Genomic DNA, 17,583 nt, shown 5'->3' with positions numbered 1-17,583 from the left:
AGCAAGTCTGATTTAGGGTAGTTTTGACGTGAACCATCGCAAAATGGCTCACAGCATGCCTGGGTATGTGAACTTGTCTGATGTAAAAATGACCCAGAAACACTTTTATTATTAATATTTTTCTATTTTGTAGTACTGTGGTTGCTTAAGTCTTTGTCTTTGATTTAGTATTTCATTGTGTTTTTCTCCCCAGAGGTGATGCAAGCCAGAGGACAGATGTCTAAAGGAGAGAGAGCTCCACACCAGCAACCAATTATTTTTTTTCCCAAGGTTTGCCTCAGATCAAATACATATCTAAATACAGTTGAAATCGTCTGTCTGATATGAGACCTGACATTGATCTAGCCTCCTTCCAATTTCCCTTTTCCAATGCCATTTTTTTCCCTCCCTCTTCCTGGCCTTTTTTCTTATTTCATTTATGTCATCTAATTAGTTTTGTTATGTGGTTGCTATGGGCAACCCCTCTAAGTAAAACCTTTCATGGCTGTGTAATTTATTTAACCATTTTGGAAATCCATGTGGGCGTGTCGATTGCCATCAGGACATTGATTAAAGCTTCCCACACAATTCTGCCTCCGAGGAGGCAGCGAATGAAAAGGGTCTATTTTTCATTGATGGGACCCACTGAGTCAGACCCAGTAGGCCAATACCGTGAACAGTCATGTCTCTACACCCCACACCTCCCACTCAACCACACACTCACACAACCACGCACGTCTCTGTCTGTCTGGCTGTCCATCTGGCTGTCTGTGAACTGCTAGTGCTTTATAAGAGGAGCTAATGGAGTACAAAATGTTATACTCTTTTCTCAACAGGTCCTTGAGAGGTCTATCATTACGTTTCATGTTAAACACAAGGTTCCTGCGGGTCTTTAAAAAGTCTTAAAATGCACTAAATGTATTAATTTAAAAAAAAGCCTCAATGTGTATAAAGATGTCTTGTCTTTCTGAAGTCTTAAAATGCTAAGATGGGAAATAGGATTTTGTGAATCGTTTTTTTTCTGATGTTGCATTGCAAGATGTCAAAATTAATTTGTAACATATATATATATATATATATATATATATATTATATATATATATTTTTTTTTTAAAATATTCACCAAATATCTCTCACACTAACGTCACACAGATCAGGATAGTAGAACAAAGAAAACCTCATATTTTGTGTCCAGCAGAGAAACTCAGAGCAAACCACTGTCTGCTAGCTAGCTGCCACTGTTGCCCGGACAAAATAGGGAAGTGCAAATTAGACAAAAATTGGCTATTAAACCAAGATTTTGAAACCGGAACAAGGCAGTGCATATGAGGCTCTGTGCATTTTATGCAAAAAGTGGTTAATACTATGCACAGTGGGGATCAAGGCTGAGGAATCCCACATGCAGAGTGAGAAATATAAAACTGCCAAGAAAACCTTCCAACAAACACCAGGTACTTCCTAGTCCTGTTCTACCCACTTGTCTGCCACAAGACAGATAAAGTCGTAATGATTTTTGTTGACTCGTGTTATTTCTTCCCCTTCAGTTTGGGTCATTGTTAAATCGGTCTTAAATTTAATTCAAAGTGGCAATAAAAAGTCTTGTCTTCAGCTGTAGGAACCCTGTAAACAGGCAGGTACTGCTTGTACCCTGAACCTCTTGAAGACATTCACATCAGCTGAGTGAAGAAAACAAGTTGAACAAACAAGTGATAAACAAGTCTTCCAGGGTTATCAATCTGATGTAATGGTGCAGCCGTAAAACATGTGTCTTTGAGATATTTTTTCCCAGTGAGTGTGATGTAGCTTCAATACAACACGGGGACAAGCAGGTACAGAATGTATGTGATGTTGTCAAACAGCATGTAAACTTAAAAATAAAACTTAGAAGTCAGTCAGACAAAATTTTATGGGGAATATATATATTAATACATGCTGATTTATGAAGTGACCCGGCTATTACTCCGATCAACAGGTTGTCCTTCCTCTTTTGGAACAATATGTGAAGAGCCACCGACTGTATTTCCTGTCCACTTCCCTCTGCTCAAGTGGTAATAGAAGTCACGCATCCAAAAAGGAAAAGGAGATGATTGTAAGGTGTGTTTCAACCCCCAACAAAACACACAGTAGTCTGAGACAATTCCTCAGACATGTTTTGCATAATAATTCAACTGTTTTATTTAAGGCTTTTTTTTTTCTTTAACAGAAGAGCCCTCATTCTTCTGATTTCGTGTCCTGTAATTCCTTTTTTCCACTCCTCATTACTTCACTTGTCTTTTCTCCTCACATCCAGCCTCTTTTGTAAGCTTGCAGCTCTAGTAAGACACAGGATCTCACTCTTTGGTAAGGATGGTGTGGAAATATTCAGACATCAGTTTGTCCCACTTGTTCTCTTTCACAGCTGATTCCTTGGTTTGCTGTTTAAGAAATTCTAATGCCTTGTTTGTATATGCATGTTATGCATATTTTGTGTGTGTTTTTCCAGGGAACGAAGCCTCATCAGTTGCGAGCTGCCTCCATGTTTTGGCTCAGGCTCTTGATGCCAGGTAGCTAGATGGCACTACTGTCCTACTCTGCCTGAATCGATCTCCCTGCTCTGCCTGCGGTCACATCAGTGTCACACCACCATGTCTGAGGATGAGATGACTGGTGTAATTGAGCCACTGATACACTGATGCTATCTAATTGTGGTTGATATCACTTTTACTCCCTGAGGACAATGCCTCTGAAGCATGACACTAGAGGTAGAATCTAGGCTCAGAAGAGATTGATGTCATTTGGACTTGTCTGCAGGATAGATTAGCAACTGATTTAGTTCATTTGACTGGTTTTATTTTAGCCTGCCAAAAGAGACACTGCATAACACTTTTACCTTTTAATTTGATACACTTTTGATTTCTAATTGTGCCTTTAATATTGCCTAATTTTGCAGAAAACAAATCAACTACTGTTTATTTAATTACAAATGCATATGGAAGCCCATTTTCGCCAATTAAAAAAAAGTAAAATAACTTAATATTGTTTCTCAATATTTTGAGAAAATTTGTTATTATTTTGAGTTCTTTTTAGTTAGTTAGTTAGTTACATATATATATATATAGACATATATATATATATATATAGATAGATATATATATATAATATTAACTGCCATTCTCTCACCTTTTGGTCTTAGGGCACTGATGAAGTCAGCCCCAGAGTGTGTCCAAGCATTTCTGCATTCATTCTTCGAGGCAGCTGCAGCTGATCTGGAGATGACCGTAGAAAATCTTTCTGTGACCTTGGTCTGTTTGCCTCAGAGCAGGAGTCAGCAGGCTAGGGGGGTGGCCAAGGTTCTCAGCTACACAACCTCCATACTCCTGCCCACCCTCACTTCCCTCTTCCAGCATCTTGGCAGCCAAAACTATGGGTTGGACCTCCTAGGTAAGGGCGACCTTGATGTCGACCACCATAAAAGAGGCATGTCTCAAATTTTTGTACGACACATTATTCACCTTAGAATGCTCCCTAAAATACACTGTTACAATGGCAGTTTGTTAAAGACCTCTTCAAATGAAAAGTTTGAGAGTTTTTAACCTTGTTGACATGTCCATATGGTGTTTTCATATACTACAATACACACCATTAGCAAAATAAGCAGCCGATGCCATGGGTGAGCATTTTTGCCTTGAATTGCAGTCTACCAATGACATTCTCAGAAACACAGATTCAGACAGCCAGTCACATACTTAAGGAACTAATCCAGTCAACTTGAGGGGCTTGGTGGGGCTAACACTACAGCGAAATGAGGGGTGTCAAAGGAGAGGCCAGATGTAGCTACGTATCGGTATTTTACATGCTAGGTTTCACTTTCAGATCAACTTGACAGAGGTGGCAATCGGTAACAAGGTTTGACTGATGTTAGCAACAAATGATCATTAGCTATTTGATAAACTAGTGAAGCTGAAAGGTAATGTTATCTATTACTGTTATGTTAACAACATTGTAGAAAGTGATTTATAAAAAACATTACCAGTCTGATAAGTTGACATGTTAGCAACCCTGAACAATTGTTCTTCTTTGTCATTTTCGTTGTCGTCTTTTTCTTCTTCTTTGAAATCAGTATCTGGTTCAACACACTCCTTTATTACTACTTGCCACTGTGTAGCTAGCAAAACAGAAAACATTAGGTTTATGTGTGTTTGATGAGCAAAGCTGGAGGTGAGTAGGTAGAGTTGAGCTGCAGGCGATGGCTGAGGGGTGCATGGTGATAGAGACAGGGCTTATTTGCATATTCATAGATGTGTGCATACTAAATAAGGCAAAGGTGTCGAGTTACATCTAAGCCATTTTAAGGCATGGTGGGAGTTTTTTTTTAATGGCTAAACCTTCTAAATACGTAAATTTGATGAACAGATGTGGGTTTTTAGGGGTTTAATCAATGCCAGTTTAGGAACTTTAACATACCTTCCTGTACCTTTACAACAGTACATATACAACCACCACCACCACCACGTGTTCAGCCGTCTCATCTGTTACCCTCTGCATGCTATGGAGCTGAATGAACAGCTGGTTTCCACACCCTTGCAATCACACAGGGACACCCTCCCCTCAACTTCCTACCTTACACATCTTTGAAACCAGTGCTCATTAAGTGTCTCAGTCATGGCCACAGAGTAACAGGAACATATTGTCTCCCTCACTAATATCCTGACCTTCCAGGAATCATTCATTACCTAAATCAGCCATCCAGCTCGTCTATCTCTCCGTGATTGTTCGTTATCAGCTTCCCTACTCAGCATCCTTGGCTGTGTTTGAAAGGAACCTAACAAGGATCTCAGCTTAAAGCATCACCTTGTCTTTCCAGTGGGGAGTATCCAGGTGTCCTGTTACAGGATCGTCAACAGCCTCTACTCTCTTGGCACCAGTAGCAGCATCTACATGGAGGGGTACTACCTTTTCGTGTTAATGACTATAATGTCATGTTTTCTTTCAATTAAATGTCTAAAAATGTATTTTTTCACATATAATTTTAGTTAAAAATTTGGCACTTCTTCATTAACTGTTACCGTCCTCTTTTATGTGTATACTCTACTATACTGGGAGAATTGCTGATCCTGCTTTTGATTTTGATTATTGAAATCAGAAGCTCATTTTCATGGATTTTCGATTTAGAATAGAAATCATCAGACACCTAGGATTAAGGCTATTAATAAATATATTATGGCCAAGATAAGGTAAGGTAAATTTTGGAACATGAGATAGAAAAAAAGTTGCTGGCAAGTAAACTTACATCAGCAATCTTACCCCACACAGTTTGATACGATTTGGACACAAGTCAGCCCCATGCTTTGTCCTAACATGGCATTCCCATACAGGCAGAGGCCAGCAGCAGGTGCGTGTCTGGCAGCCCTGACTGGGACTTTTCCTGTATGCTTCCTGGAGCCATCCCTCAACCACAACAACCCTTACTCCATCTACAACATCATGAGTGCTTCTGAGAGAGAAGGTAATAAACAAACACATTGTATACAGACAGATATTTATCAGTGTTGTCTGTTTAATCTCAGGCTCCATGAAAAGCTCTCACCCCTCATCTTACAGGGATAGTTAGGATATTTTGAAGTGGGGTTGTATGAGGTACTTTACTACTCAGTGGTCAGTGTATTACCTAGAGTAGATGTCAGTCAGCACGCCCCCAGTTTGGAGAAGCAGGCTGGAGTCTGACAGGGAGGCTGATAAATGCACTGCTGTGGAGGGATCAGAAATAAACCATATTTCCACCACCTAAAATTAAATCAATATCAGTTTAAGCGACACTTTATTTAGAATATTTTCACTGCTTTATCTTGCCATCAGACAACAATATCTGACAGGAAACTAAAGCCGTTGCATTGTCTCTTCACAGCCAGACTATTGAAAAAAAAAAACCAGTGATAAATGTCGCTGAATGCAGGAGCTGCTGGTCTGCCGTTGCGTTCAGTTTTTTGTTTGTGTTATTGTGTGACTTTGGCATTTAAAATGGTTGGTTTGGATTAACCAAAGTTACATTTTTGTGAATGGAATCTGGTGGGTTTTAAAAGAGAGTGTGTGGGGAACTGAAGGTGTTAACAGCTTTCCCATCAGAATGGGCTGTCTGATGGAAAGGTAAAGCGGTAAAAATACTCTCAATCTAGCATACACTGAAACCGTTATAAGTTTTTTGTAGACGGGACTTTATTTATGTGAATAAAGTAGTGCATTGCTTAGCCTCTGTGTTGGCATTCCACTTCTTCAAACTGGGGGCGTGCTGAGAGACATCGACTGTATGTCATACACTGACTATGGACCCCATACAAGTCCACTTCAAAAAATCCACACCATCCTTTTATACCCTGTGTTTTTTTTTGGCTTTATTTTCCATATCTGTTTCTGTTAGACCTGGGGCTGCCAGATCAGGTGGAGGACATGTGTCCCCATCTGCCCTCTCTGGAGCAGGCTCTGGAGGAAGCGGAGGAGTTGGCAGGCGCTGGTGCTGGTGCTCGCCAGGCCAACTACATCCATGTCACGGAGGTCACTCTGCCTATGCTGTGCAGCTACATGTCCCGTTGGTGGCAGTGGGGCCCTGAGGGCCAGCCAGACAGCCCCATCTGTACCGCTGTCATTCCTCAACATGCTAGTGACCTTCTCGGCCACATCCTCCGTATCATCCTCAACCATGTGGGAGCTAGCCAGGGCGACTGGATGAAACAGCTGGCAGGTATTGTGCTCATATACAATACTGTTACTTATGTGTGGCTTTCTTTAGTCCACATCAGTTACACCTTTCATTTTTCACACTATTAACAGTTGTCAAATCTTTCAGTTTTCTCTCAGCCAATTATATGCAAAGCCCGCACTGAGCTGTTAAAGAGCCACTTCCTGCCACTGATGGAAAAACTGAGGAAGAGGGCCGAGTGTGTGCTGCTAGAGGAGGAGCAGATGAAAGCAGAAGGGGGTGATACCTCTGAGGCAGAGCTGCACATACAGGAGAAGTTCACTTTACTGGTGCGAGACCTCTACGCCTTCTATCCCCTCCTTATCCCATTTGTGGATTCTAATCGGTAAGGCATGCTGCCAAGGAGCTTAGATGCGGGTAGGCAAGCTTATTTTCTCAGTCCAAAAGCTCCAGGGGTAATTTTAAATTGTAGAAGAGTCTATGGAAAGTGAAACTTATTTCACTTCATCTGATATTGACATTACCCAACCCATGATTATCATCTGGTCTCTGAAGTTCTTCACAAACCTTTGGAGCACCAAATTTTCCATTTATGTTTGTGAAACAGCTCTTGGTGCATTTCAGGCAATGAAAAATACAAGTAAAACCAAAGATGCAGAATAAGAGTAGAGTGGACTTTGCCATTCAAGTCAGCATAGCAGGATGGTTAGAGTGGCAGCCATTTTATGTGCAGGGTTGCTATTACAACCGTTGTAGGGGGCTAACTTATAAACAAATTGACTTGCAAGTTGAGAACTCACTGAGGCGAGGCTTTGCAGTAATGACCAAACAAGCGGTGTACTCCAAAGCATGGAGAGGTGTCTTTTATGCACTATCTCCATTGCCTTGCTGCTAAAGAGGAATTGAAGCTTGCTGGTTATATGTTACAGCTTTACCTACAGAGAAAAGTAACTCATCGGAGTACTTGGGCATTGCATTGCAGTAACGTTACATCATGTTTTGACACACATGCAATTAATGGCTACAAAAGAAACAGGAAAATATGGAAGTATTTTAACAAAAGTTGCAAAACAAATGTGCTATATTACTTGTAATCCCCACTATTGCCAATTACAAAAACATCTACTCACTGCAAAGATGTCAATACCTTCGATCACTTAAAAAGCAGCAGTAGGTAAAAATTGAGTTCTCATCAAGTGAGTTTGACACACTTGACAGCCCCATTGATGTGTGCGTGTTGTTACCATAACAACCAATAACAGTAGCAATTTTCTGGTGAACTACTCAGATGACTACAGCAAACAGTTCAGTGTCCTTTTTGTTCATTTTATTTCTATGAATAAAACACAGATTTTTTTGTGATTATAAAGAGAGTAGTCAGGGTGTCATTTAGTGGTTATTAAAGTTATTATTTCAGGCATATGTTAAGCTTTATAGGAATAAATTCTGCGGTGATATTCAGTGATGTGTTTTGGTTTGTCTTGTCTCAGAGCCAGCTGGCTGAAAGAGTCGAACCCTGACGCTGAGCAGCTGTTCAGCATGGTGGCAGAGGTCTTTATATTCTGGGCCAAATCTCATGTGAGGATGACACACAGTATTTTTATTTATTCCTCTCATGTCAATGTTATTCAAGTGAATATTGTAGCCTACAAATCATTTTTCTTCATCCTTGCTTGCAGAATTTCAAATGGGAGGAACAGAACTATGTGGTCCAAAATGAAATCAACAACCTGGCTTTCTTGGTCAACAATGACAAAATGTCCAAGGTCAGACATAATTATAAATTCACCTGATCACAAAAAAGTTGGCAACTTTCAGTCAAGTATCAAAGTTAATTTATCTTCACGGCTTTTAAATACTCAGTTCAACCATGAGCAGAGGAGAATGAAGAGGAAGGGGGATCGTTATTCCACGCACACCTCTCTCATTGTGGCTTCCATGAAGAGACTGCTCCCCGTGGGACTGAGGCTTAGTTTTCCAAGCGACCACAGCCTTATCATGTTGGCTAAGAGCGGCTTCACTCAGGTCAGTTGGACAAGTACCAGCATTAATATCGTCCTCATGTGACAGACCCTTTGAAGGTGTAGATCACATTGTAATGAGTATAGTTAATTGTTAATCTGCAGTGTGGTATGACCATGATGAAGATGAGTGTCTTAAAGGTCCAGTGTGTCGGATTTAGCGGGATATATTAGCAGAAGTAGTAGTCATAATGACGTTTTCAGCAGTTTAAAATGACTTGAATTCAAGAATTTATGTGTTTTTGTTACCTCAGAATGAGATGTTTAAATCTACATATGGAGTACATCCTCTTTGACAGAGTCAGCCATGTTTTTCCAAAATAGACCAGAATGGACAAACCAAACACTGGCTCTAGGTAGGGCCATTCGTGGTAATGCGCCAGCCAATGTAGTTCTCCTACATGCTTGGCACATGGGAGGTGTTTCAGTTGGTCGCAGTGTTGCAAACTCATGTCTACATGCCACTAAATCAGGGCTGTCAAACATATGGCCTGGGGGCCAGAACTGGCCCGCCAAGGGGTCCAATCCGGCCCACGGGATGACCTTGCATACCCAATAGTGATGCACTTGTGATGGCTAAGAGGTGCCAGGTTTCAGTAGCAAGTTAAACATTGAGTAGCTTTCTAAATCTAAAATGCACATGTAATGATAGTGACTTGTTGTCTGACTGAAGGTGGAGGAATTGAGAAATACTGTTGAAATTGCATTTATTCCTCTCAAGACATCACAGGCTGTTTTGTAAATAGATTAGTATTTTTAATATGTACTTATTTTGACAAAAAAGGGAAACATTTGGAGGTGTTTGTTTTTTATAGGATATTATGCAATGGTTTTACGAGTCCAGCCCACCTGCAATCAAATTGAAATGTATGTGGCCTGTAAACTAAAACGAGTTTGACACCCCTGCACTAAATTTCACACACTATACCTTTAAAATATGTCTGTGGTGTATATATATTTAATGTTGCCATTGCTTGCTTGCTTTTCACAGAAGAAAACTGAAGATGAGATTCGAGAGCATGTTTTCACCTGCCTTATACATCTTCAGAGTCAGGTAGAGGCTGTCACTGCATCTTTATTTTTGTGTTCTGAACATGTATACAGTATTTCAGTGTTTTCATTCATGAATACCAGTTGCATTACGGGGATTTTTTTCTCTTTGGGCCCAGCAACCTAAGACAACATTCTCATATTACAAAACTGAAGACACTCCTATATGATAGGTAGTTGTCTCATGTGGTTAGTGGAATCCCTGTAGCAGCCTGTCATTGGTTGGAGCAGAAATGAAGTGCAGATAACAAGAAAGGGCATTCATCTGGACTATTCTTAGAGTACAAATGAAGTGTATACCTTTCACATTCTGCAGATGTTCTGCATATTCATTGCCATGCCTGAGTACATGTGACTTTCAATTTGAGGAAGGCAGCAAGTGTGTGGTAAATTAAATTGGAGAATGCTCTCATAGCCTGCAAAATCATAAGCTGTTTTTTTTTTTGTTTTTTTGTTTTTTGTTTTTTGTTTTTTAATAATCTCATTCAGTTACCCATTGTTCACCAGAGACATCAATGTGACATACTCACAATACTGTTCAGAATATGCATGCAATATCTGCTTATTTATGAGTCAGTGATAAATGTTTATTCATAAGTCGGCGATGGGAAAAAAGCATAAATTCTACTTTGTCATTAGCATAAACAAACTTTTAAGTAAACATTTGATGGTATTTTTTTTCACAGCCCATGATCCATCCTTTGTTGGTTGTATGAACATTAGTTATTATTTGCAGTGAAATAGGCAGCTTTGTTGTTGATCATGTGAGAATTCAAGCAAGAAAATTAAAGGCGATAGGGAACGCAAGCTTCAGGACAGCAACTTGATTCCTTAATAATGTTTATTAGCCAACCCATTTCAAACCAAGCTCCTTAATTCACTCTTTCAGCCCTGTTAAAGGTTCTCGCTCTGAATTATTTTTTCTCATTGCCGTAGCCTTTTTTCCCTGAATTCAAGACCTCTCCAGCAGTCTTTCTAAAAATATCTATAATTGCATGATTGAAATACAGAAGAAAGACAGGAGATGAAAGAAATAAATGTGCCATTCTTTTTTCGCTTTACAGGCGTCAAGCTGTTTGAGGCAGGAGACCCTTTATGCAGAACACCCGAGCCAGCAGGTTGCCATCACTGATGCCCAAAGTACTGCAGACAGGATTCTTGAAATAGCTCGAGTCCTTTATCACCTGGACCAGGTGAGCTTTTAAAACCTTATAAAAACATAATGAGTGATAAATTGTGATTTTTTTTTTTAATCAAAGCTGCTGAAAATGTGGCTAGTTGTACTTCACCAGCCAACCGTTGGCTTTTTTGCTGTTTCACTGATGGACCTCTCCTTTGTAGGCCTTTTTAAGACATGTTGAAATGTCACAGTAGAAAAAGCACAACTACAAATAATAGAATTAATGATGTCCATTTCAATTCCATTTAGCTGCTTCAGTTTCAGAGTCCTTGTATTGTGCATGCTGGCTCAATGTCACACTGCCATGGCTTAAGGCACATTTACACTCCCTTCACATACAAAAATAGATACATGTGTTTCAAACATTGTTAACATCACTGCCCTTATACTTCCATGCATCCTTTATGATGGCCTTGATACAGCCAACATGTGGCGCGTGAGGGCAGAGTCAAGTTTCACACAGCAACAGATGAAGCGATGGTGGAGGACATGGTAATTTGTACCTTTAAACAAAGGCAGCATTGTAGGTGGTGGTGATCTGTGAGGCCTTTAATCAGAGATATCTTTCCACCATTATTAAAACTTCTTTAATGTCTCCTATGGTTGTATTTCTCTTGAACTACGCTTCACTGCCCCCACGATGCCCGGTGGTATTGCTCAGTTTTGTCCGCATCCGTGACCTTTCAGAAAACGTGCACAAATACAGAATGAAGTGAATGCAGAGTTTGGACAGATGGCTCCGTAAGTCTCCGTATCTAACGTTGAGCATAATGAGCCCTTGCTGGGACAGAACGGAGCCATCGTTAATATTATCAGTAACACCTGTTCTCCTCCTACAGTGACTGCTCAAAATGGCTGCTGTGAAAAAGGTCTGGGACAGAGAGAAAGATTTCTTAGGGAAACTGAAAGAGCTTTCCTCTGATTTGAAATGTCAGAAGCTGGCATCCCGTGAAGATAAATGAGAGTTTGAGAGAATGAAAGGTTTTATAGTTTATTTTGTAGTTGCTTTCCTTATTTTTAGAGCTATTTTAACAGTTTAGGTGATTTTGAGTACAGTTTAAGGTACTTATGTGACCTTTTTTATTAACTGTATGAGGTCTAGATGTCCTTAGAGCCATCTATATGCCTTGTCCTCACAGGGCCACTGATAAAGTCTCAGCCATTTTGTGGTGTATATAAAGGCTGTACATTTATTCATTCTATAAAAATCCCTGATGAAGATGCTGAGTCGTAGTTCTTCTACTCGTGACCCCTCTCTGTCATCATTAGTCTCTGGGTAGAGAAATGTGTTTGTTTGCTGAACGTTGCAGACTTATTTTGTTTCTGCCAACATGATTAGTTGGTCATTTTTTAGAGCTGTTGTTCATTGACAAGTGAGGATTTGCCTCCTTTTCAGCTGTTTGATATTACAAGGCCTGGTAGCTAAGGGGATAAGAAACATGGGTGTGTTCCTACTCCACACACTGATTTATTTTGGATAGTCATGCCTGCAGTGCATATGTACAATAAATGTAAAACAAAAGCATGAAGATGGATCTCTGCAGCTCTCCTTGGGGTCATTTGAGGTCATGTGCACTACATTGTTACATTATCTGTGTCACATCTTTATTTATCTTTGCTTTTGGGTTCAGGTGGAACGCCCACAGAGAAGTAAAAAACCTGCGTGGCACAAGGTGTTGTCCAAACAGAGGAAACGAGCAGTGGTGGCCTGCCTGAGGATGGCTCCCCTTTACAACTTACCCAGGTATAAACATGTGATTACATTAGCATTCGCATATTAAACCCGGAGGCTTTGTTCGGTTTGTATGCACTATAGGAATAGTTATTTGATGTTTGTTTCTCACAAATTATAGTCATTACTCTCGAGTGGCCATAACCTAGAATAAGTATAAGAGGCCTTGATTAATAAAGAGTCTAATCAGAGCTCTTTTATGGTTTAATAGCGTCCCTCAATGCAGCCTGTTTTTCAACCTCTTATTTGCATTTGTCTATGCAAATGAAGAATCTCATGTTGTCTCTCCGCCCTACCCTCTTCTTCCCCAGGCACAGAGCTGTCAACCTGTTCATCCAAGGCTACAATAAACTGTGGGTATCAGCTGAGGACAACAGCTTTGAGGAGAAGCTCGTGGAGGATTTAGCTGTGAGTGGAAACGCAAGCCTTAGTGACATCAGTAGTTTTGAAATAATTCTGTAAAATACAAAAGTGAAAACAGGCCAAAGTTTTATGACCAGGTGAGAAACACAAATTGGCATTTTTCCATTTTCAACCAAGATTTTCTAATCATGAACATGACTGTACCTCAGATATAGCCCATGTGTTTGTTTGTTTGTTTTTTGGCAGTTTGCACCCAGGCAACTTTCTTAAAATGTCAACCTGTCTCAAGCTGATTCTGTAGTTCAGTTGATGACCTACAAGGGCATTTTCAAACCCTTGGTTGAGCTTTTCAGGCAGCACATCTTGTAGGCCGCATACACATCTCGCTTGCTTTGCTGCACCAAATTCACACTATACACTAATACTGCAATATGCTGTTTTACATAGAAGAAATTGACATGCTTCACCATTTTGTACTGGGAAGTGATTCTCTCAGTCAGTTGTCAGTCAAACCATATCTGTATTTTCCAAAGATATAATCCTTTTGGTCTTTTCATAATATCAGAGCCATCTCAGCACCATGCTCAATTTAGTCAACATAACTCCCAAGCAAACTGAATGTGCATTTGATCAGCGTCATTATCTCTGGCAAGCATAAGTCTGGAGGTGATTGTGTGTGTGTCTGTGTCGCATACTACTGGACCCATCAGCCTAATATATTTTGTGCACACTGTTTGTTGTTGTACTGTTTTATACCATTGCAGACTGCTAATTCCTCACTCCTCTTAACTGGACTGTGGGGGCTACAAGCAATTAACACAATCACATAGCAAAAGGCATACCTGTCAATTGGACAGGCTAAAAAAAACAAGCCTTACTTAGTCTGTTGGAGGCCACATTTTGGCCTTTGTTTTGGCTCAGAAACCGACATTCTTAGAAAAGTTTGTTCTCTTTTTTTAAAAAAAAAAAAAAAAAAAAAGATGAGCATCTGCAGAATACACCTTGATAACATGACCTTCCCTCAACTCCATGTCCCCCACCCACATGCCCCCAGACACACCTGGCAGAGATCTGCAATCTACTGGTTGTATTTTTCTAGTTTTGTTGTGTTTTTCATTGTAAACACACAACATTATCAAACCCTGGCAGTACACACAGTACTGTTGCAAAGAACTTGGACAGGGTTGACAGAATGATGGAGCTGTTACAACGTGGAGTAAGTGCTGCCTGTTGGGCACACTCCTTGACACAGTCCCTTAAGTCCGTTAAATCTTTAACTGTGGTGAAGTTGAAAGGTGTGATGTAATATTTTGCATGCATTATTCTCTTATTGTGCTATTAACGGTATGAACATTTAATTTACTGAAAAAAACATCAAGGCCTTTTGAGCATGTGCATTTTCAGCAGAAGTTCCAGATAGAGATAGTTTTGTCTTCTTTGTCCACATAAACATGATCATGTTATGTATGTTTGTGTATACTGTATAGCGTGTGTTTGCAGCCGAGCTAACCCGCAGGGTGTAAATGTAAGTCAGCCACCAGCGGTTGTGGAGGGACATTATTTAACAGCACACACTAGTGGCTTTACTCTCTCTCTGACTGCAGAGGGGAGGAGTGATGGAGCTGTGTGGATGTGAAAGAGAGGGAGAAAAGGATATGGAGAAAGGTGCCAAACCAATCGATCCTCTCCTACAACTCATTACACTCTTCAGTCGAAGCGCCCTGACGGAAAGGAGGTGTGTGTGTGTGTGTGTGTGTGTGTGTGTGTGTGTGTGTGTGTTCATTCTGAAAGATCACATGCAGTAAAGATCTTGCCCTACATTTTTTGCTGGTGTAACCCATTGCAAAGAATATGATATTAGGTTGTTCAGAAGGGTGATTTCTTTCCTGTCCAACATGCGTGGCCATTGTTCCCTGAAAGCCTGAAATATTCACTGTTTCAAATGTTTTTATGGTCAGCCTGCAGAAATGTTTGTTCTGTTGTGTTCTCTTCAGTCATGCATGATTTGGTCCACCAATCCCACTGTGGTATGGCTGTTATATTCTCATGATGTTCCTGCAGAGTCTCACATGCTGTCTGAGAGCGTAATATTAAATTAACAGTTTCTCTCCACGTCACTGTAAAGACATTAGGGGTGGGAGGGCACTCTGCACTCTGCAGAGATGTGATCAAATCAGCCCAGTTCCAGGTCTACTGGTGTGGTCAATAAAAATGTGCAATACCACTGGGTAGACTTGTGAATAAAATGGTTGCACTCTAGATCCACACACTGCTAAGGGGCATTTCAATGTGGTGCTGCATTCAACTGTGTAATCAAGGGGATTACATTTAAGTCTTAGACTATAAAAGAAGTGGACGTAGCCTCCGGGTTGGAAAAATAAAACTGCATTCTTCAGGCTTCGTTCAAGCCCTTAAAATCTTTGAAAGTTTGTGAATTTGAGGAAAAAAATCAAGCCATTGAAAGTTTTTGAAAACAGACATAATTAGACAGCGGCCATTAAAAGTAATAACCTGCTACTCAGTTGATGATGAAACAGCCATTGGGAACAATTTGGGGTTCAGTATCTTGCTCAAGGATACTTTGACATGCAGACTGGAGGAGCTGGCGATTGAACCGCTGATCTTCCGATTAGTGGATGACTCGCTCTACCTTATGAGCCACAGCCGCCGCAGTCACGTGCGAGCATGAGTGGTTGGAGTAAATGCTGTGTTGGGTCCTTGAATTTTAAGGAATTGGGCCGTAGAAGTCCTTGAAAGTTCTTGAATTTGATGTTTAATAAGGTGTGGAAACCTTGATTATTTCTAATGGCCAGCAGGGGGCGACTCCACTAGTTGGAAAAAGAAGTCGGATTTTATAGAAGTCTGTGAGAAAATTACCCCACCTCTCACTGGATTTTAACCTCAGTAAACATTTTTCCTATGATTTAATGGTCTCAATCACTAGTTTCAAATCTTCTTCAAGACAGCATGATGTGCTTTTTTTAAATTATGGTCATTAAAGCAGGGTATGCTTTAGTGCGTGGCCACCTTGTGACTGACAAGTCGCTACCACGGCAGTGTTCTCAGTCAGATCCACCCCTTGCTCCTGCCCAGCTTCACCCTCTCTTCCAAATATGGTCACTTCTGGCTCCAAAAAATAAGATGTTGATGTCCAAAATGCCGAACTCAAGGCTTCAGAATGTCCACAAACTAATGGGTGATATCACAGTGACTACATCCACTTTTTTCCATGCAGTCTATAGTTATATATATAGAGCAGCTACAGATTGCCTTGAACAGTGTCTCTAACCAGCCATTTTTAGAATGCTGCATCTGTCAATGCCTTGATATACTTTAATATTATCTTATTTGTTCTCCCTGTTCACAGTAAGCTTGGAAATGACAGTCTCTATAAGTCCTACGCTACTATAATGGCCAAGGTAAAAGAACATGGTAACTGATGCCATTTGATGTTTGTCTTTGTGCATGTCACATGCAGTATATGACAAGTAGCTCAAGTGTTTGTTCATTTGTACCTCTTTTATATTGATTTATTTGCTATTCCTGTTTTTCTACCACCCTGCATTGTACATGTGCTCTCCCAGAGCTGCCACAGAAAGGAGGATGATGATGAAGAACAAGAAGTGGAAAGCTTTGAAGTGAGAGAATGGGCACTTACTTTTAAAACAAATGTCAAGTGTTTCTTGTCAACAGTGTTTGATTGTAATTGGCTTCATTTTTTTCATTTTCTTTTTTCTGTTGCATTAATAATATATTTTTAAATGAATTATATTCCACTGTGAGCATTTCATAATATGCATTTGTATTTTAAAAAGTGTTATAGTAAAAATAAATGTAGTGGAGATACTGTTTTGAATTGACTTGTTGTGTGGCTCAGGAAAAAGAGATGGAGAAACAGAAGTTGCTGTACCAACAGGCCAGGCTGCATCGTCGTGGAGCTTCTGAGATGGTCCTGCAAACCATCAGTGCCAGCAAAGGTAGGAAATTTTAAATACTGAGCAATTACTTTTTATAGTAATTCTCAGAAATGACTTATATTATGGTATATCTGTTCCTTAGTCGAGGGGCATTCTCTTATAGTAAGGTGTAAGCGAAATACTTTACATTTGCTGAATACTAAATCAAAGACAAGCTGCCTCCTGGATTCAGCAGTTAAAAATACAGTAAAGCATTTCTATGTGCTTTGTCCCTTTCCTAAAATGTAAATCATGATCTGTAGCAGGCTATTATTCATGAGTGGGTACTGTACATCCTCTGATTGTGGTATATTTCACATCCCATCAGGCGCCATGGGCTCCATGATTGCCCCTACGTTGAAGCTGGGTATTGCTGTTCTCAATGGAGGGAATGCCACTGTTCAACAGGTACAATATTGCATCAGTGTTTGCCTCTCAAGTTGTTCACCTTGTTTTCTGAGATCCCTGAAATAGGTTTGCATGTTCACAAGTCTCTCGCATCCTCTTGGGCTGACATGGTAATATCATAAAACATAGATGTCTTTGTTTGTGGTGTCAAAATTGTGAGAAAGTGAGCAGGTTAGAAAACTGTTACCATAAGCTGTCTTCCAGAAATTTCTCATCTCAGT

General features: G+C 40.2%; 1 protein-coding gene across 1 annotated transcript in view; it reads left to right on the top strand.

Annotated features, from left to right (window-relative positions):
- The window catches only part of ryr2b (ryanodine receptor 2b (cardiac)), an 81,879-nt gene that overhangs the window by 43,313 nt on the left and 20,983 nt on the right, over window positions 1-17,583 (top strand). Inside the window, exons 61-81 of the mRNA XM_050071469.1 lie at window positions 194-270; window positions 1,952-2,073; window positions 2,270-2,319; window positions 2,462-2,522; window positions 3,152-3,399; window positions 4,823-4,904; window positions 5,334-5,464; window positions 6,374-6,694; window positions 6,800-7,037; window positions 8,143-8,230; window positions 8,332-8,418; window positions 8,516-8,677; window positions 9,665-9,727; window positions 10,788-10,916; window positions 12,535-12,647; window positions 12,947-13,043; window positions 14,603-14,733; window positions 16,366-16,417; window positions 16,583-16,636; window positions 16,876-16,975; window positions 17,283-17,362. Of these exons, the coding sequence (XP_049927426.1) occupies window positions 194-270; window positions 1,952-2,073; window positions 2,270-2,319; window positions 2,462-2,522; window positions 3,152-3,399; window positions 4,823-4,904; window positions 5,334-5,464; window positions 6,374-6,694; window positions 6,800-7,037; window positions 8,143-8,230; window positions 8,332-8,418; window positions 8,516-8,677; window positions 9,665-9,727; window positions 10,788-10,916; window positions 12,535-12,647; window positions 12,947-13,043; window positions 14,603-14,733; window positions 16,366-16,417; window positions 16,583-16,636; window positions 16,876-16,975; window positions 17,283-17,362 (2,486 nt within the window). The remainder of the gene's footprint in view (window positions 1-193; window positions 271-1,951; window positions 2,074-2,269; window positions 2,320-2,461; window positions 2,523-3,151; window positions 3,400-4,822; window positions 4,905-5,333; window positions 5,465-6,373; window positions 6,695-6,799; window positions 7,038-8,142; window positions 8,231-8,331; window positions 8,419-8,515; window positions 8,678-9,664; window positions 9,728-10,787; window positions 10,917-12,534; window positions 12,648-12,946; window positions 13,044-14,602; window positions 14,734-16,365; window positions 16,418-16,582; window positions 16,637-16,875; window positions 16,976-17,282; window positions 17,363-17,583) is intronic.

Source organism: Epinephelus moara, chromosome 19 (genome assembly GCF_006386435.1).
Source record: "Epinephelus moara isolate mb chromosome 19, YSFRI_EMoa_1.0, whole genome shotgun sequence".
NCBI classification, from domain to species: Eukaryota; Metazoa; Chordata; class Actinopteri; order Perciformes; family Serranidae; genus Epinephelus; species Epinephelus moara.
Note: the sequence above shows the minus strand (reverse complement) of the source record. Positions and strands in the feature narration are given on the sequence as shown.